General features: G+C 49.0%; 7 protein-coding genes across 7 annotated transcripts; 4 read left to right on the top strand and 3 right to left on the bottom strand.

Moving 5' to 3' along the window:
* The first annotated feature begins 990 nt into the window (after positions 1-990).
* K441DRAFT_694831 (uncharacterized protein) lies at positions 991-3,047 on the top strand. The gene is made up of 3 exons (XM_067652757.1): positions 991-1,320; positions 1,408-1,739; positions 1,971-3,047. The coding sequence occupies exons 2-3, from the start codon at positions 1,467-1,469 to the stop codon at positions 2,922-2,924; spliced, it is 1,227 nt and encodes a 408-aa protein (XP_067506309.1). The 5' UTR covers positions 991-1,320; positions 1,408-1,466; the 3' UTR covers positions 2,925-3,047.
* Positions 3,048-3,635: 588 nt separating this feature from the next.
* On the top strand, positions 3,636-7,576 carry K441DRAFT_694830 (uncharacterized protein). Its single transcript, XM_067652756.1, has 8 exons — positions 3,636-4,208; positions 4,289-4,667; positions 4,745-4,866; positions 4,918-4,983; positions 5,034-5,348; positions 5,403-5,578; positions 5,626-5,747; positions 5,800-7,576. Exons 1-8 carry the CDS (start codon positions 3,786-3,788, stop codon positions 7,101-7,103), a joined length of 2,907 nt encoding a protein of 968 aa, XP_067506308.1. The 5' UTR covers positions 3,636-3,785; the 3' UTR covers positions 7,104-7,576.
* K441DRAFT_41063 (HisG-domain-containing protein) lies at positions 7,327-9,066 on the bottom strand. Its single transcript, XM_067641510.1, has 4 exons — positions 8,818-9,066; positions 8,221-8,742; positions 8,022-8,162; positions 7,327-7,900 (listed from the first exon to the last, which is right to left on the bottom strand). The coding sequence occupies exons 1-4, from the start codon at positions 8,924-8,926 to the stop codon at positions 7,665-7,667; spliced, it is 1,008 nt and encodes a 335-aa protein (XP_067506307.1). The 5' UTR covers positions 8,927-9,066; the 3' UTR covers positions 7,327-7,664.
* Positions 9,067-9,681: 615 nt separating this feature from the next.
* On the top strand, positions 9,682-10,096 carry K441DRAFT_551224 (40S ribosomal protein eS28; the record flags this gene model as incomplete). The annotated part of the gene is made up of 4 exons (XM_067643088.1): positions 9,682-9,727; positions 9,785-9,799; positions 9,888-9,971; positions 10,035-10,096. The coding sequence occupies 4 exons, from the start codon at positions 9,682-9,684 to the stop codon at positions 10,094-10,096; spliced, it is 207 nt and encodes a 68-aa protein (XP_067506306.1).
* A 158-nt stretch (positions 10,097-10,254) lies between these two features.
* On the bottom strand, positions 10,255-13,041 carry K441DRAFT_41003 (uncharacterized protein). The gene is made up of 6 exons (XM_067641506.1): positions 12,726-13,041; positions 11,819-12,628; positions 11,399-11,755; positions 11,135-11,350; positions 10,960-11,076; positions 10,255-10,776 (listed from the first exon to the last, which is right to left on the bottom strand). The coding sequence occupies exons 1-6, from the start codon at positions 12,801-12,803 to the stop codon at positions 10,549-10,551; spliced, it is 1,806 nt and encodes a 601-aa protein (XP_067506305.1). The 5' UTR covers positions 12,804-13,041; the 3' UTR covers positions 10,255-10,548.
* Positions 13,042-13,592: 551 nt separating this feature from the next.
* On the top strand, positions 13,593-14,062 carry K441DRAFT_656820 (uncharacterized protein). Its single transcript, XM_067648073.1, has one exon. The coding sequence runs from the start codon at positions 13,661-13,663 to the stop codon at positions 13,874-13,876; it is 216 nt and encodes a 71-aa protein (XP_067506304.1). The 5' UTR covers positions 13,593-13,660; the 3' UTR covers positions 13,877-14,062.
* A 6,992-nt stretch (positions 14,063-21,054) lies between these two features.
* On the bottom strand, positions 21,055-21,933 carry K441DRAFT_656813 (PLAC8-domain-containing protein). The gene is made up of 3 exons (XM_067648072.1): positions 21,747-21,933; positions 21,580-21,680; positions 21,055-21,406 (listed from the first exon to the last, which is right to left on the bottom strand). Exons 1-3 carry the CDS (start codon positions 21,916-21,918, stop codon positions 21,164-21,166), a joined length of 516 nt encoding a protein of 171 aa, XP_067506303.1. The 5' UTR covers positions 21,919-21,933; the 3' UTR covers positions 21,055-21,163.
* Positions 21,934-23,373: the final 1,440 nt, after the last annotated feature.

Below are 23,373 nucleotides of genomic sequence, written 5' to 3'. Positions count from 1 at the left end.
CTTCTTTTCTGCTTACTGGATATTCTGGCATTATAATATAGTCTATTACCTCTTAGATAATAACTTAATGCTTACTATTAGAGCTAATAAGTGCTCTATAGTCTTAGAGTATACCCTAGCTATTCTAAGTATATATATAGTATATGCATAAAGTCGTATATAGTTTTACCTTAGAGAGACCCATATAAAATGGAAGCCGCTATTACATACTATCTTCGTCCTCGCCCTCCTTATCCTCCTCATCTTTAATACTCTTCCTGCCGATTATATTATCTTAAGAACTATCGTCTTCGTGTTCAATGTTAGGTACACTCTGGAATACCTACGTATACTTAGCATATGCGTAGCATATAGTTGTGCATACTAACTAGTAGGCCGTTTAACCATCCTACTATGCTCTCGTTTGCCTCAGTATAGTTTTTACTTGTCATTAGTATGGCGAGATACGTATAAATGCGCGTATATGTATGTGCATATGTATATGTATATATGTGTATATATATGTGTATGTCTATATGCGTATGCGTAGCATATGCCCTAGATATTTTGATTTATGCGGTCGCTTAATTTAAATGTGGCTACTAATGCGCGTTCTATATGGGTAAAAGTGTGACCCCGCCGACCTTTTGCCGGCGCACCATCGGTGACCGCGTTCAACTTTTCCGTGACCCCTACGAGCTGCACCCCGCCTTTTGCCGGCGCTCCATCGGCGACCACGCTCAACTTTCGCCGACCCCCATCGGCGACCACGTTCAACTTTCTCCGGACCACGCTCAGCTGTACCCCGGCCACGTTAGAGGCGAAAAAATCGCTTATTTTTTCTAAGTTATTTTGCGGTAAAACTAATCATGTACGCAGGCGTGATTGAAACTACACGCAAAATGACTTAGAAAAATTAAGCGATTTTTTCGCCTCTATGCACCTTTTTTGCATCATACTCTTACATTAAGTAAGATCCAAACCACCGCCGTCTTAGCACCTAAGTATTGACTGTAATCAAGCCTCAAACGTGTATTACAATTCCTCTAGCACACTATCCCCGCTAGCAACTACCGCAACTTCTGCTATACCATGTTGCTTCTTTGTGGCGCAGGATGTCGGCCTTAATATGTGGTGGAACAGCACCGTGGCTGTCACGGTCGCAACTGTCATAACCCAGTACCTTCAATATAACAATACAGTAATACCCAAAACGACTACATTATATAACGCCACCGCAATGGATAATATAGAACTTCCGTCGGACATAATACCAGCGGATCTAGTATACACCAGAACCTATCTTAAATTGGCTACAACACTCGTTAGAACTACGACAATGTAGGTTATCCCGCTTGCTGTTTAAATTCATTTCATTCTATACCCCCATTGTTGCAACTCCTCCAAATATCTGATTTTTTTTTGTAGTGAGCGTTAGATAAAACCAAGGCTACGAAACTAATTCCTTTAATATAAGAACTTCTCCAATGCCGTACATTGTTATTAATAGTGCTTTGTACGACCCCGGAACCATTTCCATCAACGGAGAAACAGGTGAATCTACCTATGTTCAGGACTACCGTTCGTTTAATTATGAAGCAGATTTACTTAAGCTGAGCACCGAATACGATTTCTTCCCCATAACATTAACGTTCTGGTCGGAAGGGACGGTCATTAATATCCCCACTGTAGTCCTCAGCCTTGTGTTAGAAACTCCCGGCATCACGTTAACTTTCTCTCTACTCCCCTCTTGCACTGTAGTAAGTGGCTCAGGCGAGCCCTTAGTTTATGTTCCCGTTAGCTAACTTACAGCGCAATCTACTACCACGATTCTTATGCAAGGCATATACCCAGCAAGTCCTGTTGCTGGGCCTTCGGAATCACCCAATACTCCTCCGTCTGCGTCAGCCACCACCCCAGCTTCCCAAGTAGAGTCCACCCAGCCCGGAAACTCAGCTATAACAAACACGCCTCCACCTCAATAAACACAGGCTTGGCAGGCACCATCCAACCAAGGCTTTGCCAGCCAAGCTCCAGCGACTCAAGGAACCCCTTCCAACAGTAAACCTGCACCAAATCCCGCGCCCACTTCCGGCGCAGGTGCTCCTAACGTCTCTCCGCTAAATATCCCACAAAACCCCTCTACAGCCCAAGCCGCGCCTCCAGTGGTAGTGACCCCCGCCTCGTCCTCCGCCGGCATCATCATCCCCAACGGCGCCACTCTAGCCCCCGGCTCCGCAACCGTCATCTCCTCTCTCTCCCTTACCATCTTACTTCCCGCCTCCGGCACCGCCGTCCTCATCAACAGCGCAACCTACGCCCTCCCCGCAGCCCAATCCACCACCCTCCTCCTCGGCAGCACCTCCCTCCCTCTCTCCTACGCCAGCAACGGCATCGTCCTCCCCAACGGCGCCACCATCACCCCGGGAGCCACAACAACCTACTCCGGCCTCACGATCTCCATCCCCGCAATCCCCACCGCCATCGTCATTGGCGCCTCTACCTACACCCTTCCCTTCCCCGCCGCCACCGTACCCGCGCCCGCTGTCCCCGAAACCACGCTCCTGGTCAGCAGCACGCCCCTCGCCCTCTCCTACGCCACCGGCGGGGTGGTTCTGCCGAACGGCGCGACGTTGCCTCCAGGCTCCGCGACGGTGTATAATGGCGTGACGATCTCGGTCGCGCCGGGGGAGACGGTGGTGGTTGTGGGAACAGAGACGGTGGCGGTGGAGCAGCCGTTTGAGACGGGGACGGCGACGGGAGGAGGGGTGGGTGGGTTTATTATTAGTGGGTTGGGAGGCAGTGGAGGCGGCGGTGGGACGGCGGCGGGATATACGGGGCCGGTTGCTACGGGGGAGGCGGGGAGATTGGGGATGGGAAGGGGGAGGGGGAAGGGGCGGTTGGTGCTTAGTTGGATAGGGGTGGGTGTATTGGGATTGTGGTAGATGGATCTGCGGCATCGAGGGCGCCTATCCTAGCAATTGTATAAGTTATAATTACTAAAGAAATAAGCTAGTAAGGTATAGGCTATATAGAAAGCTATAGCTAATAGAAGTAGTTAAAAGGCTATAGAAGGTTATTTTATAGAACTTTATGATAAAGTTACTAAAGTTAAAAGATCCTATTACTAAATAGGAGTATGATATGATCCTAGTAATAGTAAATTAATTAACTAAGCAGGGCTATTCTATAGCATATATAAAAGAGACTTTAGTAGAGGATATAGCTAGAATCTATATTAAGGAAGTATTTATAAGATATAGAGTACCAATAAAAATTATATTGGATAAGGATTTAAGATTTATAGTAGTATTTTAGAAAGTCTTTTTAGCGGAATAAGGCGTTCGCGTAGTAATATCAACGATATATCGCGAATCTATCGGACGGCGACCAAGGCGTGATCATTAATAACAGGCTTGGTTGCTGTCTAAGTCACTTACTGAGATAAGTGATAGGTTATTGGATTAAAATATGACTGTCTCACTACATACCCTATGCATACTTTTAGAAAGGGGATGCTATCATTACCCTGAGGTGCTGATCACAAGACTTCGTGCTTTAGCGCGTTTTTAGGGCGTTGCAGGCATTAAATATGGGTATTTGGGGGTGGTGGATAAGGAGGTCTTAAAGGGGGCTTTGTTTTGATTTTGGCGCGTCAACGATTAACGAATCGGGCCTTGGCCCAACAGACAAAGAGTTCTTATTTCCCGTCTCACCCCTTAGACTTCCACGGCTAAGCCATCGAGTTCTCACCATTGTTTCTGTGCACTCAGTTTCAATTTCGCCCGAGGGGTGGGTATTCAGCAATGCCACGCCCCAGTCGTAAACGCGTTGTAGAGGAAATCGACCTCACGGGCGACGACGACGTCCAGATCCTCTCCTCGCGTCCTTCCTCCCAAACTGCCCAGTCCTCCAAATCGCGGCCTCCCAAGCATGCTCGCACCTCTGACTCTCGCCGTCCCACCAACCCCAGCCCTCGTAGTAGCTACCAGGGCTCCTCGCAAGCCTATCCGTACACGCTTGATGATGACGAGGATGAAGAGGACGGCGCGGTTGAGGCGCCAGAGCTGAGCCAGAACTATAACGATGTGGCGTTCCGGTATGAGCGGTATGGTGTTCTAGCGACTAAGATCGTAGGGGTTAGGTACTATAGTGGTGTAGCGACAGTTGGGGAGATGGTGGTGTTGCAGAGAGAGCCACATAATCCGTATGATGCGAATGCTATACAGGTGATTCACCTATCATCTTACTCTGTCCTTAGGTATTTTTGGGGTTTGGGAGATAAGAGGTCTAATATCTGGGGTTACAGGTCCAGAACGTGCAGCGCGCTCAGATCGGACATATCCCGCGCACCATGGCGGCGAAGTTGGCAAGGTATATGGATAGTCGCAGTTTGCTGATTGAGGGGTATATCACCGGCAGGAAGGAGGCATATGATTGTCCAATTGAGCTCAGGCTGTATGGGACGAGTGAGCCGGTGGAGAGGAGGAATCTAATCGTGCAGATGAAGTCAGATCGGTTGCCGGTCGGCGATGCGAATACTAGGGAGAGAGAGCAGGCGATGGCCGAGAAGGAGAGGCAGAAGATGCTTGCGCAGGCAGCTAAGGCGGCTAAGAAGAACAGTGGGGCCGTTGTGGGGAGTGCGCAGGGGATGCAGTGGGAGAATGGGATGGGAGAGTATGCTGCTGGTACGTTCTTGTGGATGGAAGGTGTCTTGAATATATGGTGGTTTTGTTATAATGTACACGTGGCTGACTTTCCAAAGGTTCCTCTCAAGGTTTGGGTCTAGGTCCTAGCATGGACGATATAATTGGAGGCAGTGAGCGCTTCAATCCTAGAAATATTGAGCAGATGGCGGAAAGGTTTGGGATTAAGGAGGAAGACTTGGTGAGATCGCTTCGTGCAGTCGAGTATGGTTTATCACTGACGTACTTTCAGGCGAAAATGCCAATGGCAGAGCAACCCAAGGGCTTGCTTGCTCAGCTTCATCCATTCCAACGCCAGGTAATACCAAAATTCCCAATAGGACATGCTCATGCTCATAATCATATTAGGGTCTCAAATGGATGCTCGATAAGGAGAGCCCCCAACTTCCTTCAGCCGGCTCAAAGGATGTGGTACAGCTCTGGACACGGCATCTCAGCGAAGCCAACACATTTACTAACCTCGCAACGAATTACTCTATCAAGAATCAGACACCCGAACTTGCTAGCGGTGGTATCTTGGCTGATGACATGGGGCTAGGGAAGACTCTTCAAGTGATATCCCTCATTCTCGCCGACAAGGCTCTTAAAGGTAAAGCCGCTGGTGTGTCTGGTGCAACATTGATACTTGCTCCCGTCAGTGTCATGAGCAATTGGAGCTCTCAGGTTTGTCCTCGTCATTTTCAGATTTGATTGCATATAATTCTAACGCAACCCTAGATGAAGAAGCATATCCACGAGGAGCATGCGCTGCGAGTTATGTTCTATCATGGCACTCGGAAGCAACCCATTAATCCAAAGGAAATCGGAAACTATGATATTGTTATTTCCACCTATGATACTGTTTCTTCAGAGTGGTGGTCCCAGAAAAATCCAACAGCACCCCGGAAAGATGGGTAAGTCCGCCAAACGGCATCGGTGTAATGGTGAGCTAATTCCGCAGTGTCTTTTCTGTCCAGTGGCGCCGTGTCGTCCTAGATGAAGGACACAGCATCAGGAACCCAAGCGCCAAGCGAACATGTGCAGCAATGAATCTTTTAGCCCAGTCGAGATGGGTTCTGACAGGTATGCTTGAGTACCTTCGGTCCCCACATTTTTCGTTAACTGACAATTGTAGGTACTCCGATCATCAACACGCTGAAAGATTTATTCTCTCTCGTGAAGTTTTTACGTCTTTCGGGTGGTCTCGACCGCTTCGAACTATTCCATGGAGCTATTATTCGACCTGTGAACCAAGGAGATAACCGCGGGAATTTTCTGCTTCAATTACTTATGAGTGGGATCTGTTTGAGACGCAAGAAGGAGATGTCGTTCATCGATCTTCGTCTCCCGGAACTCTCTGAATACGTTCACCGCATTACCTTCTTACCACACGAAAAGGAGAAATATGATGCCCTTGAAGCACAAGCCAAGGGCACTCTCGACACTTATCGTTCGCGCTCGGCTAGGGGTGGTGTCGCGGCCGCCGCAGCTTACCGCCATCTCCTTGAAATTCTCCTCCGCCTGCGCCAGACTTGCAACCACTGGAAACTTGTAGGCGAAGCACGCTTCGAGTCCATCATGGAGCAGCTAGAGGAGCAAGGATCCGTCGACCTCACTCCCGAAAACAAAGCGGCACTGCAAGCGATGCTGCAACTCAGTATCGATTCGCAGGACGACTGCCCGGTCTGTCTCGAAGTGCTTACCGAGCCCGTCATCACGCGGTGCGCGCACGTCTTCTGCCTCGCTTGCATCGAGCGCGTCGTCGACACGCAGCACAAATGCCCTATGTGCCGCGCCGAAATGGAGTCGATCGCCACGACCGTCGTGAAGCCGGCCAAAGAGGCGCCGGCGCCGCCCCCGCCCACGCAGGCTGAGCTCGCGGCGCAGGACGTCGAGGATAGCGGCAGCAGCAGCAAGGTCGAGGCTCTCATGTCGATCCTCAAGGCCTCGCAGAAGGACCCGAGCAAGGGCAACAAGACGATCGTCTTCAGCCAGTGGACGTCGTTCCTGGATATCCTCGAGCCGCATCTCCGTGCTGCCGGGATCAACTTCACGCGCATCGACGGTTCCATGCCGGCATCCGCGCGCGATCGCGCCCTCGAGGCCCTTGATTTCGATCCCGTCTGCACTGTCATGCTGGCTTCGCTGGCTGTATGCAGCGTTGGGCTGAACCTGGTCGCGGCTAACCAGGTCATCATGGCGGACTCGTGGTGGGCGCCGGCTATCGAGGACCAGGCTGTTGACCGCGTGCACAGGCTGGGTCAGAAGCGTGAGACGACAGTGTTTCGACTGGTGATGGAGGGGAGCGTCGAGGAGAACGTGCTCAGGATTCAGGAGGAGAAGCGGAGGTTGATGGGGCTGGCGTTTGCGGAGAAGGAGGGGGGACGGAAGAAGAGGGCGGGCAGGGGACTGGCGGATGTGGAGAGGTTGCTTGGTTGAATGAGATGCATGAGCTGAAGGAGTAATGTCGTTTGTTGACTATTGTGAGTAATGAGGTGCTAGGGTTTACCTGGATAGGGCATCTCATGGGACTTAAAAGGCGTAAACGGAGGCGGCGACAAAGGTGCGGTTTACTAGTTGGCTAGGCGGTCTACATTAGTGTTTATAATCAAAATTTCGACTTCTTTGGTTCTTCAATCATGTCAGCACTTTCTCTCTCAATTTTGTTCTCTATAATCGCTCTATTGGTTCGTGCTAGTCTAACGAGTACGGACATGCGATTGCGGATGTATAAATTGCTTTTTGATATTTCCAATCGTGATGTGGTCAACCTAATCTGCACTCTCTGAGGCAGAAATTAAATTTCTAGCAGGCTTTAGCTGAAAACGCCCCTGAATGCCGCATTTACCAACCCGGGATCCGTCCGCCTTGTTCTAAGGAAAAATCAAAGCGAGATGGTGACAGGAGGAGCCCACCGCCAGCAAACGTCGCGTTCTCAATCGCAACGCAAGTTCCATGGCGGCCAGTCTCGTTTCCTCATAAATAAAAGTCTAAAGTGCGTCATGCCATCCGTGAGTTTTCAATCTTCAAAACGAGGATGTCACAGGCGCCGACATCGGTCAGCCTGTCCATGGCGACGGCGATGTCCTTGCGCTTGACCATTGCGGATACGGCCACCCAGCCTTCTTCATCGAGCGAGTTGATAGTTGGGGCGCGCTTGCCCGGGGTGATTCCGCAGGCGGCTTCGAGCTTGGGCCGCTCGATGTTGTAAGTGCAGAGGACGTATTTTTGGGCCGCTGGAGACGGGTTAAATAGGAGAAAGTCGTATATATAGGGTTGAACTCTGAGAAAAATTACAGGATAGGGAAATATAAGGCTGAAAGAAGGCCAGCTAGGGAGTAGATAGACATAACTTACTTATCACACCGCGAATTCGTGAGGCAATGAGCTCAACGAGTTTGGGATCGGAAGGGTTCTTGGACTTGATGAGAATGGCAGTAGATTCAACAACGGTGGAGATTGCTTTCAGCCCGGCTGCTCGCATCGTCTCGCCGGATTCTACACATGTCTGGTCAGCGCTATGTTGGATGTTCGATTGGCTTGGGCATGCACCAACCGACTAAGTCGACGATTCCGTCCGCAACGCCTAATGCGCATGCTGCTTCCACACTGCCACCAACATATTTTATCTTGGTCAAGAGCTTCGGGATTCCATCTCCATTGGTGACTCCTTCTCCATTCCCTAGCTTACTCTCTAATTTCGCGAAATATTGCTCTGTCAGTTTTGTGAAGCTCGTAACGATATTCTTGCCAATCAGGTCCTCGGGAGTTTGTAGTGCGCCTTTCTGTGGCACTTGGACCTGCAAATTGCAATTTCCAAAATCAAGATCAAGTATCTCTTCTACGCCTGTTGTCTCTGTTGGCGGCGTTACAACCTCATGCTCCGCAACCTGGTCCCGTCCTGTAATACCAAGGTCGACTCGACCCTCGCCAACGAAGGTGGGAATGTCCGCTGCGGGAAGGAAGACAAGTGCAATGGGTAGGTTCTTAACGAGTGCGATATCTAGCCGTGAGTGGCGGTGGAATTGAATATCGGAGCCGTGGAGGAGGTCAAGGCAGGCTTGGTGAAGACGGCCCTCTATGTAAAGCTAGAGGTAAGCATTGTAGAATCGCACATATAGCTCAGTGCAGGCGCAAGATAGAAAGTACTAACTCTTCGGTACGGCGAACAGAAGCCGGTCGTTCAAGCTGCCGAGAAGGTCAGTCATGAACGGCAGAGCGCGGGAAGACCGTCTGGGGAGAGCGCCGTTGCACACAGTCATGGTGGAGAGCGTAGGGATTAACCTACGAGTTTACCAGATCCATCCTTTTTGAAGCTTCTGCGATGCGTCACGCAATTGCGTCTTTGGTCGGATTAGGAGTTCTTTGCCCGCCGCGTGAACAAAAGCGTCCACGTAACCGGGGCTAATTGGGCCGAGATATGCGTAATCCAGGCTGGGCGTTTCTTCCTGCAGCAATAGTCTTGTATCATATATTTCGATCTGGCGAAAGTGCTACCCCTCGGCGGATATGGATGGCAGAAAATGGAATGAGTCAGTCGAGCTAGGATATGCACGTGGGGAAATGTCTGGGCGAAGATGCTGTAGAAGATTTTAATATCTCAATTTTAGACCGGAAGCAACGGATATGGCAAAAGGGGAAAAAATCATGGAGGAGGGTGGTGGTGGTTGTCCGATATGCGGACGATTTGGGATATGTGCCAATCAGTAGCGTGCGAGGGAAGCCGTGCATAATTCCCTAGAGGTCGAAGTCAGCGAACTTTTTGGGCCGAGGCGAGGCGGCGACGAGCGGCACAAAACTTCGCTTGATTTTGAGGCTGAACGACTCTCGCACAGCCATTTTGACGACCAGCAAGACAAGACTTCCACCATCGACCTCTGCTCCTCCACACCCGCATCTGCGAATTGCGAACTCCGAACCAAACAACCAGGAAATAAATCGCATCTTAAATCACTAAACTGTCTGCTTATACGATTTCGCTTCTGGTTATTAGACTAACGACCCGCAGTTCGCAAACATGGATGCTACTAAAGTCCCCGTCAAGCTCGTCAAGGTGACTCGCGGTATGTCATATAATGAAACTCACTTATTCGGATGCAAACACTGACGAAATTCAATAGTTCTCGGACGTACTGGTACGTGGCGCAATCCCTCGAATTCAAAATCTTGAGACGACACAATTCAAGCGAAGGGAATATAAATAGCTGTTCTGACAGACAACAGGCTCCCGTGGTGGTGTCACGCAGGTGCGCGTTGAGTTCATGGATGACACAACGAGAAGCATCATTCGAAACGTCAAGGGTCCAGGTACGAATATTCTAATGGATGGATGTCATATAAAAGGAATACGTGAGACTAACTCTTGGCTAGTCCGCGAAAACGACATCCTTTGCTTACTCGAGTCCGAACGTGAGGCTAGGAGGCTGAGGTAAATGTGGTGGATATATAAGGCTGCTGTTGCGGGGGAATTGTGCATTACGAAAGAACACCTCTCACGGGAATGGCGCGGCTTTGCCTTTTCTATCTCATGAGATAGCAGATTCGGAGTCAATTGAATTCTTCCTCTAAATTCGCTACAATATCAAGTTCAGGTGGAGCTACTGGTTTGTTAAGGTTGGAGGCAGTATAGGTTATGAATGCCGCCGGTTCCCGCAACATTTCAAGATTATGATCACTACCACTCATACGGACAACTACCTATTTACTCTGCCCAACCCAATGGACAACAACCCTCAGAACTCTAGCCAAATCAGAGACACGCCCCGCCTTAATTTCACCAGACCGCCATAACACCTTGCCAAAACAAAGAACAAAAATATAGGCGAACAACTCCTAAGCTCCATATCGTCTCGCATCTCATTACGCTGATTCATAAATCACGCGCCTACCATTTGCAACCTGACACAGCTATCCATTCTCTCCCCAAAGTAGACTGCTCGAGTTCAGGGAAACGGCTTCTGTTTTTGAAAACTAACATACGCAATTTGGTCTCAAGCAACCAGCGGGTACCGTCGGCCTCACAGGTTGTCTTAAATGCCCCGGACAAAGTTCTCTTCATTCCGTCGGTCATTCTGTTGTAATTACTATTATCGATGATGACATTGTCCGGCTCCTTTAGAGTGTTAGAGTATTACATGGAATTAACGAAAAAAGATGGGGATAGGATCCGAGCTACTCATATAAAAACCAGTGTGCCATCGGTGGCATCCAAAGGACCTTATGAGCTGCTCCTGAGGGGTAGGTTTGCTTGGGCAATTTGTATCAATCATATGGGTGCTGATAAACTTGAACTTACCATTTTAATTTCTCTAGTTTGAATGGCCAATATGATATGGTCCATAATAGAGATTTCGTTATCAGGGCAGCACTCAGGGCAATTAGGATGAAGTAAATCTAAGACGGGTGTAACATCCTTTAGAGAATTAGCTTCCGATCCCCTAACACCACAATCTGATCGAAATTAAACCAACCTGCATCATCTTCGGGAAGAGGAAAGGGCATGATCCAAGTTCCTTGAAGCAGCGAGGATTCATACATATTAGTGGCTGTAGGATCTTTTCCATGCTCGAACGGGCCCTCTCTGAGTTTGGTAAGGTATTCAATTGGTTACGAAGCGTATGTAATATCTGTTTAAGAGTAAAGGGGCAAAGCTTTCCGCGTTTGTTCCGACGATTTAGACTAGGTAACTGGCCCCACGTTAGAGGTATACTCAATATAGCCAATAGGATATTCACCTTGTTTTCAAAGCGTATGTCAATTTCATCCATGATCTTTCGCACCGCTGCCTCCGTATCCATTAATGGAAGAGGGTCGGTGCCGTATAAGAGATCTACACAGGGAGTCGGCGACTCCGTAAGACTCCGCAAGAGCGTCTTCTTCATTTGTATATTTGCTTTTTTAGCATCGTTGCTTTCAGGCCCAGATTCTTCATTGAAAATTGTCGTTAGACTTGAAGCCTTAGAGACTCTAACAGTGCGTTCTAAGACATGTATCATTGCTTCTCCGTTCACGCTCCCGTATATACTGTCGGAATCAGAACAGTGGCTTCCATCTCCGGAGACTCTAGGGAAATGAGACCCTGCCGACGCTGTCTGCGGAGAAATTTTAGTATTTTGTTCTGAAGATTGTTTGAGTATCTTTTGCTTTGTACTCACTCGTCTAGCGTTAACTTTAGATTTATAGCCCCTATTCCAGGATTGATCATTCTTATAGAGATGTCTTTGGTCTTCATTTGTGCCATTGACCTCATTTGAGGGGATAGTTTTCCCCTCGCTCTCAAGCTCGGTGTTCGCTAGGCGTCTGGAGCATTGCTCAGTAGCAAGCATTCGGATACTTGCACCGGATGCAAGGTTGTCGGTTTGCAACCCTGACAATTGATTCCGGAGGTTCTCAAATCCCTTCGCAATGTCATCAAAAACCTCATGGTCGAACTTGTTTGCATGAAGGCGACTTGTTGCTGCAATAACGGTAGCGAGTCCCCGCTCTACCTTTTCGACGGTATTCATCTCATTTGCTAAAAGCCACGATATTTTAAAAATCATTTCACGTCGGATAAGCTCGCAAACTCTGTCAATCTTGTCCTGAGGTGCCCCGAGCCCTCGCATTTGGGCGATAATAGTATCTTGACAGAGCTGATTCAAGATATTGGGCGGAACCGTGATGTTGACAAGACCCTGCACAGCTTCTTTATACAAATCATCGGCTTCGGTTGGATCTGCTTGGCATAAATACTTGAGGCGGAAATCCATCTCTCCTGAAAAGGTCGTGATAGCAGCATCCGCATTTGGAGGGAAATATGGATCCGCATCTCCTCTAAATAAGGGGTTGCTTGGGGTACTAGGTGGAAACCCAACACTCTGTGCTTTGTCGTACCTATGCCCATCCCACCCGGAGACGGGATTTTCGCTGTGTCTTGCACGCCTGTTGCGAGATAGTCCGGATGAAGCTGGTGACACTGACCGCGCCTAAGAAAAGTAAGCATCAAGCAGCATGGGAAGGATGCTACAGTGTCATTTAGAAGCCGTGCGAGAGAGGGTATGGGACACACTAAGACATTCATACCTTACGCTTCTTGTTTGCCATTGTGAACTTATGGAGATCGTGATCCACCGCCTTATTCGCAGCTACCGGTCTATTCATGGAGTCGAGTATAACTCTAATCTGCGCTTTGCTTTCAATAAAAATTTCTAGAAGTTGCTACTCTGTTGGACCCCCAAGCATAGTATGTTAACCTTGGAGGTAGCCTGAATGCGGCGCAGCTACAGACGGGGCTATCTAGGGGACTTTACGCAAAACAGCTACGCCACATGATTGGGGCTCACATCAGTGGCATCCGCCGTCTCAATTCCCGTAGCTTTTTGCAGAGACTGGTGCTAACAGACACAGTTGCGGGGTAAATATATTTTTGCCCTCATCCAGTGCACAGTCGCCTAGGCGTTACACCGCACCTATCCCATGTCCTGCTGCATGTAGTCCGTGCGGAACACCAGAATCAGAAAGCTTCGCGGGTAGTATAGATTGGTTAACCACCATGCCTTGTAATCGTGCCTTTCTTGATCCTAATATCGTCCAACCTACCAAATACGTCGTTCCTCCAACTCGTAGCAAAAGAACTATCTCCGGAGCCTTGGCGGCTGCCTTCAAGCCCTTTGTCAGAGTTTCATATTCCTCATCACGGCTCTAAGATCCTAATGATCTAATGGCTGGGGCTTATCGATAAGAATAGGACTCAAATCGGTGCCGGTTACGTTGCTTGTGGACTAAATTCCTAGCGCGCACACGTGAGCTGCTCGCCCCATAGTAATTTAGTACGTAAGCACCATCGCGCGCATGACGCGTCGGAAATCAAAACACCTTACTGTCACCTTCAATTTTGAAGCTTTTCGACTCTACAAATTGCCATCGCCATCGAATCTACGGTGTTTTATTCGTCCTTATTGTTGCCAAACTAACATGCAGAGCTGACTACTACATTTGGGCTAATAAAACCCGCATTGATGCTTCGCCAGTCGCTCGATTCGAATCTCCTCCACCTTAAGGCCAGATTCGCGCTCGAATTCCTACCAGCCTTCCATACCTCGCCGCTGACGGTAGTAAGCTATTGTATACCACCTTATATACCATGCCGCATGGGTTGGCTACTCGAGTCGAGCGCGAACGAATACCTTCCCCTATACTTTGCAGCTGCTGCTCGCGCCAGAAGCGACATTTAAAGATATAGTGGACGGAATGCTTGTTATACGTTTTGCCCTAATTGGACCACTAGTTTGTTGTATATGGCCAGAGCTGGTTAAACTGCTCGACGCTTAAATGAAGGTCCTGCTAGAGAGTAAAGAACGCACGCCGCCAACCGGCTATATTGTTAGGTGTATGGAGGATCGGGTGGGCGCTGGCGGCAGTAGCAGTATGGGGAGGACCGGCGGGCGCGCATCTGCGAGGCATTGCGAATTACACCGTAGATTCAATGGCGATAGCAATTTGTATAGAGTCGAAAAGCTTCAAATTTGAAAGCGACAGCAAAGGTGTTTGTTTTGATTTCCGACGCGTCATGCGCGCGATGGTGCTTACGTACTAAATTACTATGGGGCGAGCAGCTCACGTGTGCGCGCTAGGAATTTAGTCCACAAGCAACGTAACCGGCACCCTCAAATCAACGTTGCAAGGGATAACACACAAAACGAATACCGAAAACTTTCCTATCAGAAGTTAGTGCTGATAAGCAAATGTAGCACAACTTCTTGTAAGTTAGATTATAGGCTCTATCAGTCTCCAGATAATTTCAATGTCTCTCAAGTCATATTCATCGTCGAGCGTTAGGTAGCTACCTCCACTCTGATAATGTCTCCCACTCCTTCACCAAAACATAGTTTTTGAGGCTGGCGGTCCGTTAGTCCGATTTTATGTACATAAAGCAAAAGCGAAGAACCCATATGCTGGAGATCGCTCCTAGAGTCAGGCCGTACGGCATCTGGAAGTATCGAAGCAGCCTTGACACAGATCTGGTAGACTAATCTTTGCTTCCTGTTTTACTGGATAGATGTTTGGCTACCCTCGCCTTCCTAGTTGTTTTCAATGCTTTCATAAGATACCTTATCCTCAAAGCTTTCAGGGGTCTCTGCAGCTTTGTCTGAATCTTAGTGGTCGCTGAAGGACTCATGATATCCCATACTACTTGTATCGCGATTAGTTACATCCAGAAATTCGCCTATGTCTGGAGAATGGGTCGTCCCTGAATCAGAAGGTGGCGACGTAGGTATATGATCTACTGGCTGACTAGGAGCCAACATCCCTAGGTCTCCATTGAGAAGATTGCGATAGCTTGTCTTCCAGACGTTTTGTTCATCTGCTGGCAAGCTAGTCCACCTCGCAAATATCTCCTGCTTAATCTCGTTGTAGGGAGTGCTTTCCTTCATATCTCCTCGAACTACCAGAAGAGCGCGGTATGCAGATAGGTGACTTGGCTTGGCGATTTTCGCCTTCAAATCCGCAGGAGTATGCCGTTGAATAACTTTCTTATCGATGTGTAACAGAGGCAGTATTCGGGTTTTCGAAGTTCAAGCATTTACGTTGGCTTTGACGTCTCGCTCCAATATTGGAAGGGGTTTTAGGTGATATAGAGCGCTCCTAAGCATATTAGTATATGTAGACCAATTTTCGATCTAGATAAATTCGGGTCATACCTTGCGTTTGCGTTTGGCAGGCTTGGCCGTAGCCGTTGGCTTAGGAGTTTCCTAAAGACCTAAGTGAAAATTAGCTTTTCCTAGATCAGTTGCTATATCCAACGTTGGATTTGGCCTTTTCCAAGTTGCTAGGGTGTGTCCCACCCCTAGGCGTACTTCGATGATCTTGTGCGGATGCACAGCCAGGGATGTCGTTGGAACTATTGGCTGCTCGCTTGACGCGGAATCACGACTCCACGTGGTCGTGTTTTACTATGCTCTTTTGTTGTGCTGAAATCCTCCACTACCTGATTGAAAATGTCTAATAACATATTTCATGTTAATACTTATATTGAGATGTCCACACAATAGGAAAATATTTAAAGTCATCGAGCAGAGCAGTGTCTTGACTATGCAGCTTCAAAGGCGCATGAAACCAAAATCGTGAGGCTACTTCGGAAAATCTCCGCCTTCACTTCGAAGATTCACCAAGAGCTCTCCACTAGAGCTCTACCCACCACAACGCCCTCCCTTCATTATGAAACCTCGATTTCCTCGCTATTCCCGTCGTTTTGCTCAGCAATCCATATGTCATAACGACACCATTGAATCTCGGCCTCGCGGTTAATAACTATGCGATTAATTGTGCAGGTCCTGCCTCTCTCCAAAGGCCCCGCAAATTCACTCGCCGCATATAGTAGCATCCCTATCACCCCAAGGAAGCCCAATAAGTTCACTCTACCGGTGAGACCTGAGCAAACCTTCGAACAGATATGGACACTCGTGGAGGAAAGGTACAAAAGGAACTACCTCACTCCCGCACAAGCAGCGTGAGTCCACACCCAGCGCTGCGGCTTGACGCCTGAGCTTCTTCTCCGCTCCTTTAGATATGTTCTTACGAATGCTATTTAGGGACTTTATGATCAAGAAAATACAGGATGGATATGACTGCGATTTGGATTTGAGCGACACGGTGGGTGCCATTTTCGGGGGCGAAAAGGACCAAGAGAAGATTATAATTCAAGTGATCCAAGCCTCAATCGGTCGCGATATTTCAGTACCAGTCACTTCCAATCTACGGCCGGCGAACGCGCATAAGAGACTTCTTGAGATTCAACAATCCGGTGGGAACAAGAGACGGCGTATTGAGGAGCAACGTTACGGTACTCCCATAGAGGACCTTCATCCAGACCGACCGGTTCACTCTCGTGAACGAGATGTTGTGGCGAGGAATTTTGAAGTCAGCAATAAAGGGAGTCTTGAAAACCACGATCGTCACCGAGGGTCTGGGTCTGGGTCTGGTTCTTCAGTTATCGTCGTAGAAGATTCTCAACCAGGTGCAGAAGGTAGTGGAAATCCGAGCTTCGAGGAGCCTCCTAAGAGCGAATCACCAGAACCGGAAGGGCAATCTGTGCAACAAATCCCTGAATCCAGTAGGCATTATCAAAGTAGTCCACTTCTCGGCGCCAGCGACACAGTTCTAACAAGCGCTCCAATTACATTCATTAAGCCTTCTCTTCCGGCGTCAAAATTGCGGGCTCACCAATCAACTGCAGTTCACAAGAGTACGCCACATAGTGCCCAAGCTGCACCTGTCACTGACCATGCTGAGCGTGAGGACCTTCATGGTGTAGGTGGTGATGAAGACGTGGATGGCGCAGTGGATATCGATCAATCAAGTCAAGACGTGGCAAACCGACTCCGACCGAAGTTTGGAGAGCCTCGATTGCCTTCAAATCCTTATTCGTCCAATGCTTCCACCCCAGAATATCTGGAAACAACCACATCGCCCACATTCGGGATTCTAAACGCGCAACGAGTGGACGTGTATGAGGACATTGAGTCGCCGGACGAGGAAACTAGTATCATGAATAGAAGGACTAAACGTTTGAGGACCTATGGTCGCCATCCCCGGACGCCAAGAACGCGCCAGACCAAGGCCCATCCGACTTACACCCTACAGTCTCCTCCAACTAGCGCCCAAATGTCCAATACCATTGCTCCCTCGCTTACCAATGGCGAAAGAGCTGAAGAGGGGCTAATCAGACCGTCTCCTCAAGATCAAGCGCGTCCTGTAGTTACGCCTACCTTGAAGACAATTGAAAATGCACGTAGTGGATCTCCAATGCATGCAACGAAGCTGCTGCATATCATGAGGGAGAGACGTCGGAGTAGAGGAGAAAACCCAGATCTAGGTCAGAGCCCCAAGACAACATCTAGCGAGGCAGTCGAAAACAATGCTACCTCGAACGGCAATTCCCCAAGTAGTAAAAGCGTCGAGGGTTCATCAACCTTGAAGAGGCCTTTAAAGAGGTCATACAAAATGCCAAGCCCGAAACACCCCTCGAACCCCCGAAATGCCGAGAAGCAAACACCTATTGAAGATAACTCGAACACACAGCACTCCGAAAGTGCTAAGCTGACAACAAGCCGTAAAACGAAATCGCCAAGTGCTGGGAAACAGAGGGAGTATGATGAGAAAAGGAATGCAAAAGAAAAGGAAAAAGAATTGGCGGATAAAAGGCGAGAAGCTTGCATAACTCGCCAAATTAAAGCTAACAAATCCAGGAAAACGGAGGCGATCCTAGCAGAGCATTTTTCGCAGAAGGAAGCGAATGAGGCTGAGCGGAAGTCTTCTGAGAGAGACTTACGATTAAGGGAATCTGAAGAGCGGAGGAGACTGAGAGAGGAGACATCGTTTGGATCACAAGACAGCGCCAAGGTTTCAGTAGTGAAGCAGATGCCAGAATCAAAGAGAACAAGATTACGTTCATCGGTCGGGCCAGATACAAATTCAACGAAAAAGGGTCGAGCAACGCGTTCTAGGAAATTGACAGATACAGCAGCAACGAAGACGCGGGAAACACCATCAAGGAAAGCTAGAGAGGAATCTAATGAGAAGCAGCGTCAAACACAAGCTTCCACAAGTGTAAAGGCGCCACCATCAGCTAATTCTAGGCCAGAATCGAATGCAGCGACGACATCGCCGCTAATGGACTCAGATGAAAAACAGGCAAGACTGGCTAAAATCGAGGAGCTCAGGAAAAAAGTCGATCAAAGAAGAGCTCAAGAGGCTGAAGGCAAAGCTCAGGAAACCATTCAAACATTCCGGGCACCAATAACTCCACCTACCATGAATGAAAAGGTTGCCCGGTTAAATCGGCGCAAAAATGCAAAAGAGAGTTCCGTCATCGTATTGGTGCCTAGCAAACAGCTCAATAACGAGAGGAATATAGTGACTCCAGTCGAAGAGGCCTCCTTTGCTTTATCTGATCAGGCATCTTCGGTCCAGGGCTCTGTCAGGCGGTCGGTCTCTTTCAGCACTGAATTAGAGTCTTTGGAAAAGAAAGGCCAAACAGGATTATCCAATATCCAAAAAGCTACAAGTCCTACTGGAATATTGAAGCAGCCAGCTAGAAAGACTGGAGGGCAAGCTTCCAGCACGAAAGCCAACAAAACACATAATGACGCACTGGGAATAGCATCTACAGAAAGATTTCACCCAGTGATCCAAGGAGCAGAAGTACCTTTGCCAGACTTCGAAAAATCTTCACCAGAGGCTGCTGGGAACGCCTCACGGGCTAAATCATCACCTCAAGAAAAAAGCGATCCACAATCTCAGCTACCCGACGCGTATTCTGAGCACCCACTACGTCGTAGTAAGAGGAAACTCTCTCTACCCACTCACGACGCGAAGAATACTGTGCCTCCCAACCGTAAACAATCCGAAACACCTTCGCAACTTGGAAGTTCGCAACTAAGAAAGACGATCACTCCAAATATCACCCCAGCGATGCGGCAGACACTATTAGGATTTCCACGGGACAAAGGAAAAGAAAAGTTGATCCGGCTATCCCCTCCTAAACCTGCGCCCAGTGAAGAGGCGATTGCTATATCCTCCGACAGTGATGAATTCATGTATTCTTCAGACGAATCCGAATCCCAACCTAACGAGGTAAAGCCAGGACCTTCAATGACGGCGAAAGAGGAAAAGGCACAAGAAGCCAAGCGGAAACTGTTAGCTGAAACTTTAGGAGCACAAAATACTAAGGAACGCCTACTAGCAATTGAAAAACCTACATCACCTGTGAACGTGGATCAACTTCATCCTGTTATAAGTGCACAAAAAGAAGATGGACGTGAGGAGGTATTATTATTCAATCAAACTAGTGTCCCCAATCGAAATGACATTTTAGAACTCGAAGAGTTATCCGAAGAAAGACAGACCTCTGAGGAAGTTCAAGCGGCTCAGATGAGATATGAAACTGAACAAAGACAGCTATCTAAAGAAAGGTCCGAGTCGTCACGACCAGATGAGTCCGGTTCGGATGATCTAGATGAGATCGACACTCCAAAACCGGTTGAGCTTGCAGAAGCTATGCAGGAGACCAAGGAACCTGAGAAGGCATCGCCAGAGGCAGACCAATCTAATTCAGAGTCGGAGTCGGATTCCAGCAGGATGAAGGACTCTCCAGAGCCCTCACCCTCTTCTACACCAACCACTCGAGCCCCTGCTCGCTACGTCTCTCACACACCATCCGAAGGCTCAACATCTAGTAATGACGAATCTCCAGAAATGAGCCAATCTCCAGAGCAAGGACAAGATGCTCGGCAAACTACAACTAGGGTGCAAGAACCGCCAAACGAAGACGTAGAGATGGAGGATGACGACCCAGCTCCTCCCTCTTCTCCTCCGGAGCTGCATGTTGAAGAAAAAGACCCGAGCCCTACCCCAAGCACCTCCAGCGACTCCAGCGATTCCAGCAACTCCAGTCAGGAATCATCGCAGAGCCTTCCCCGAGCCTCTGGCCTTATGAAGCTGTCCTCGCCACCTGCCGTACAATCCCAAGCCCCACTTTCATCGGCAGCAGGCCGCGCTACCTCTTCAGCCGTCCCTACCAAAAGCCGCGCCGTGCTCTCCAAATTCCCCACTCTCAAACAGCAGCTCGAGCAAGTGCGCGCCGCGCCAGCGAAACAAGGACCACCGAAGCCCATAAACCCGGGCACCATGCGGCTGAATGGCGTGAACGGCGCTCTGGACAGCGACAGTGACGACAGCAGCGACGACAGCAGTAGCAGCAGTGAGGATGAGGACGAGGGGAAAGCAAAGCCAGGGAGTCTTTTCAGCAGTATGTCTCGACTTCTCTTCCGACGCGCCTAACTGGTGCATCATCGGGTTTCATTGTAGAGATTTGTATTCTGATGTCGTCCCTCGGTGTGCAGAGAAACTACCACGCTTTATGTCGTAACGACGCCAACCTCCTTCAGATTTTATGTTCTATACAAATATGGGACGGGACGATCGTGGGAACGCTCTCAATTGGTTTAATATTGGTTCAGACGCGGGTTTGGAGGTTAGAAGTTCGAAGTTTCTGTTGTCTTTGTGTTCGAAAATTTGGCTGCGGGGTCCGGTATCTTATTTACTCGCATAGCGTGCGGCATATCGTGCGGCATATTTGTTAAGCATATTTGGGAAAGGTCGGTGCGCTGGGTTTTCGGACGCGTGCTGTGGGAAACACGATCATGACGGCTTTTAGGTGTCATATGATGTGTAATTACGATCCATAGACCAATGAACACGGTGTGCATCGGAGAAGTTTAAGCAGGGTAAAATACTCCTGAAAGAGCTTTTTCCACATTCTGTGCATACTACGAAGGAAATTACGTAGGGTATCGAGCTCCAAGCATACACAAATATACCATACGCGACCAATACAAAAGAAAACTAGTGTCCACCCAGTCCGTATCTCCACCAGCACTGCCACCACATTCCTCCACATCGATTCTCCAATTCCCCCATAAAATTCGTCTCACTCGCTAACGCAGTCTCACTGATCCACTCTAATGCGGCTGGGCAACCATCTGCTCGTTGGCGTACTGGCTGGACACGACGCCCTTCTCCTTCTCGCGGAGCTCGCTCTCCTTCTCAGCCTGGATCAGCGCACAGCAGCCACAGCAGCACGACTTGGCGATATCAACAATGCAGGAGCCCTCTAGGTTGTACTTCTCGCGGATATCCTGCATTTGCATCGACTGCAGGACCCAGTGAAGGCCGAAACAGGATGAGGCCCAGAAGGCGAGGCACTAGCGCATGGGAGGCAGAGTCAGCGAGTGTGATTCAGGGGCAGGGCGAGACAAGGCCAGGCCGCACAAGGCGAGATGATAGGGCTGAGTGAGCTGGGCTGAGGAATTGCCAAGAAAACGTCGGTGATGACCCGACCTTGGCCAGGAGAAAATAAAAAAACAAAATTGCTTACCGAAGTGTTGATTGGCTCGTAACCCTCCATGTTGCCGTTCTTGCGCGTGCGGTGGTGGGTCTTGCCGAAGGTCACGCAGGGAACGCAGCAGGTGATCAGGCCTGCATCGGATTGTTAGCGGCACATCACAATTCCAGCTTCACTGGAGAGCTGTGGAAATCACGTACAGAGATCGACGGGCGCGAAGCAGGAGAAAAAGTCAGTGCCCCATGGGCGAGCACCAGCAGGGGATGGCGCAGTGAACTTGTCAGTGTTGGCCATGGTCTTGTTGAAGCGGTTCTTCCAGTCATCGATATCACGGTTATCGATGGGACCTCCGGCGGCCTTTTGGTCAGACATTGCGACTAGGTGGTGAAAGTGATGTTTGGTATTAAAAAAGTATATATGTTTGAAGGGTTTATGGTAAGGAGTGACAGGAGATAAAATATCCTCTAAAGAAGTCGAAGTGTTGACAGAAGAGCTGCTGCAGGGAAAGAAAGAGAAAGATCAAGAAGAGAGACCAAGCCCTTTGTTTAAATATCCAGCCCCTTCACGCCCACCAACCTCCTAAGACTACCCACAAACGGCCCCAGGGGGTCATATCAAGCCCAGGCATCCCATATCAAATAGTAGTGGATGCCCGCATCTTCGTGTTGCAGAGCCACAAGAATTTCCTGTGAGAACAAAGCGGCTTTCCAGAGGCCCGTGAGCAAATGATCGTCGAGGTAATTGGCCGCTAGCATGGTGCACGGCCTACTTGCCCTGGCTTGGTTGTGGATCTAAGCAAAATCCGTCGCTTAATTGGACCCATAACCAGTCTTGGAACCACGCCACACAAAACGGTGGAGATGAAGACCAGCGCCCTTCGCGGGTCAGAAAAACACCGCTTGATAGCTTGAGCCACAGCCCTGACTCAACAGAAAACCATCCATGAGATGGGTCTAGGTGAGCAACGCCAGAGATGGGATGATTTCTGATTCGTAAAAAAAGAGGCTTCCTTGTAAAATAGCGAGGCGCATATGTAGAGCAACAGGACCTGGGGGTTGTGTTGAGCTGCAGCAGATCCGTAAATAGAATTTCCTGTTGGCAGGGTTATTGGCGCTGATACGAACAGGCAACAAGCTGAAAGAGAGGTGGCCGTGGTAGGGAGTCAGGAGAATCGGGAGTCTCGTCTGGTCACCGCAAAATGCAGGAGTTGCACATTTCCGTCCAATTAGCGTTGCGGAAATAAATTCCCCCAGATTCCCGGCGACTAAGCTGGTGTAAGCGAGCCAAGCAAGTCCCACGCGTTGCATCGGGGAGCCCTTGCTTGGACTAATTCCAGGATACGATTTGCGAGACCGTTATGCGTCGCTGTGGCACTTGCTGAGTGACAATCACCACCTCGTAACATCTTTTGAGCATTCGATGAAGAGTATTTATGATTATATCCCACCCGAAGACATGCCTACATACATATGACGTCCTATCAATTCGATTCAATTCAATTCAATCATCATCTCAAAAAAAAAAATTTGCCCAGTCCCTTTCGTGTTGCTCCATGTCCAGGAGCAAAGATAAACGTGAATCAAACCACAGCCAGCAACCAACAACCAACAACATGGGAGTGAGTGCTCCAAAACGACAACCAAGAACCGAAAGAAATGATCTCAGGTGAGAACCCGAGCCGCGAACAAGTCAAAGCGAGAGTAGTGGATGCAGAAATGCGGACTAGGAAATCAAAACCCTCCCCCCGTCATGACTAGCGAGAATGCTCGGGCCTAGAACGCCGGATAGAAATAGAACAAAGAGAAAAAAAAAGGTGCCAGACGAGAC

Source organism: Cenococcum geophilum (assembly GCF_001692895.1).
Source record: "Cenococcum geophilum 1.58 unplaced genomic scaffold K441scaffold_12, whole genome shotgun sequence".
Lineage (NCBI taxonomy): Eukaryota > Fungi > Ascomycota > Dothideomycetes > Gloniales > Gloniaceae > Cenococcum > Cenococcum geophilum.
This window is presented reverse-complemented; position numbering and strand designations above follow the sequence as displayed.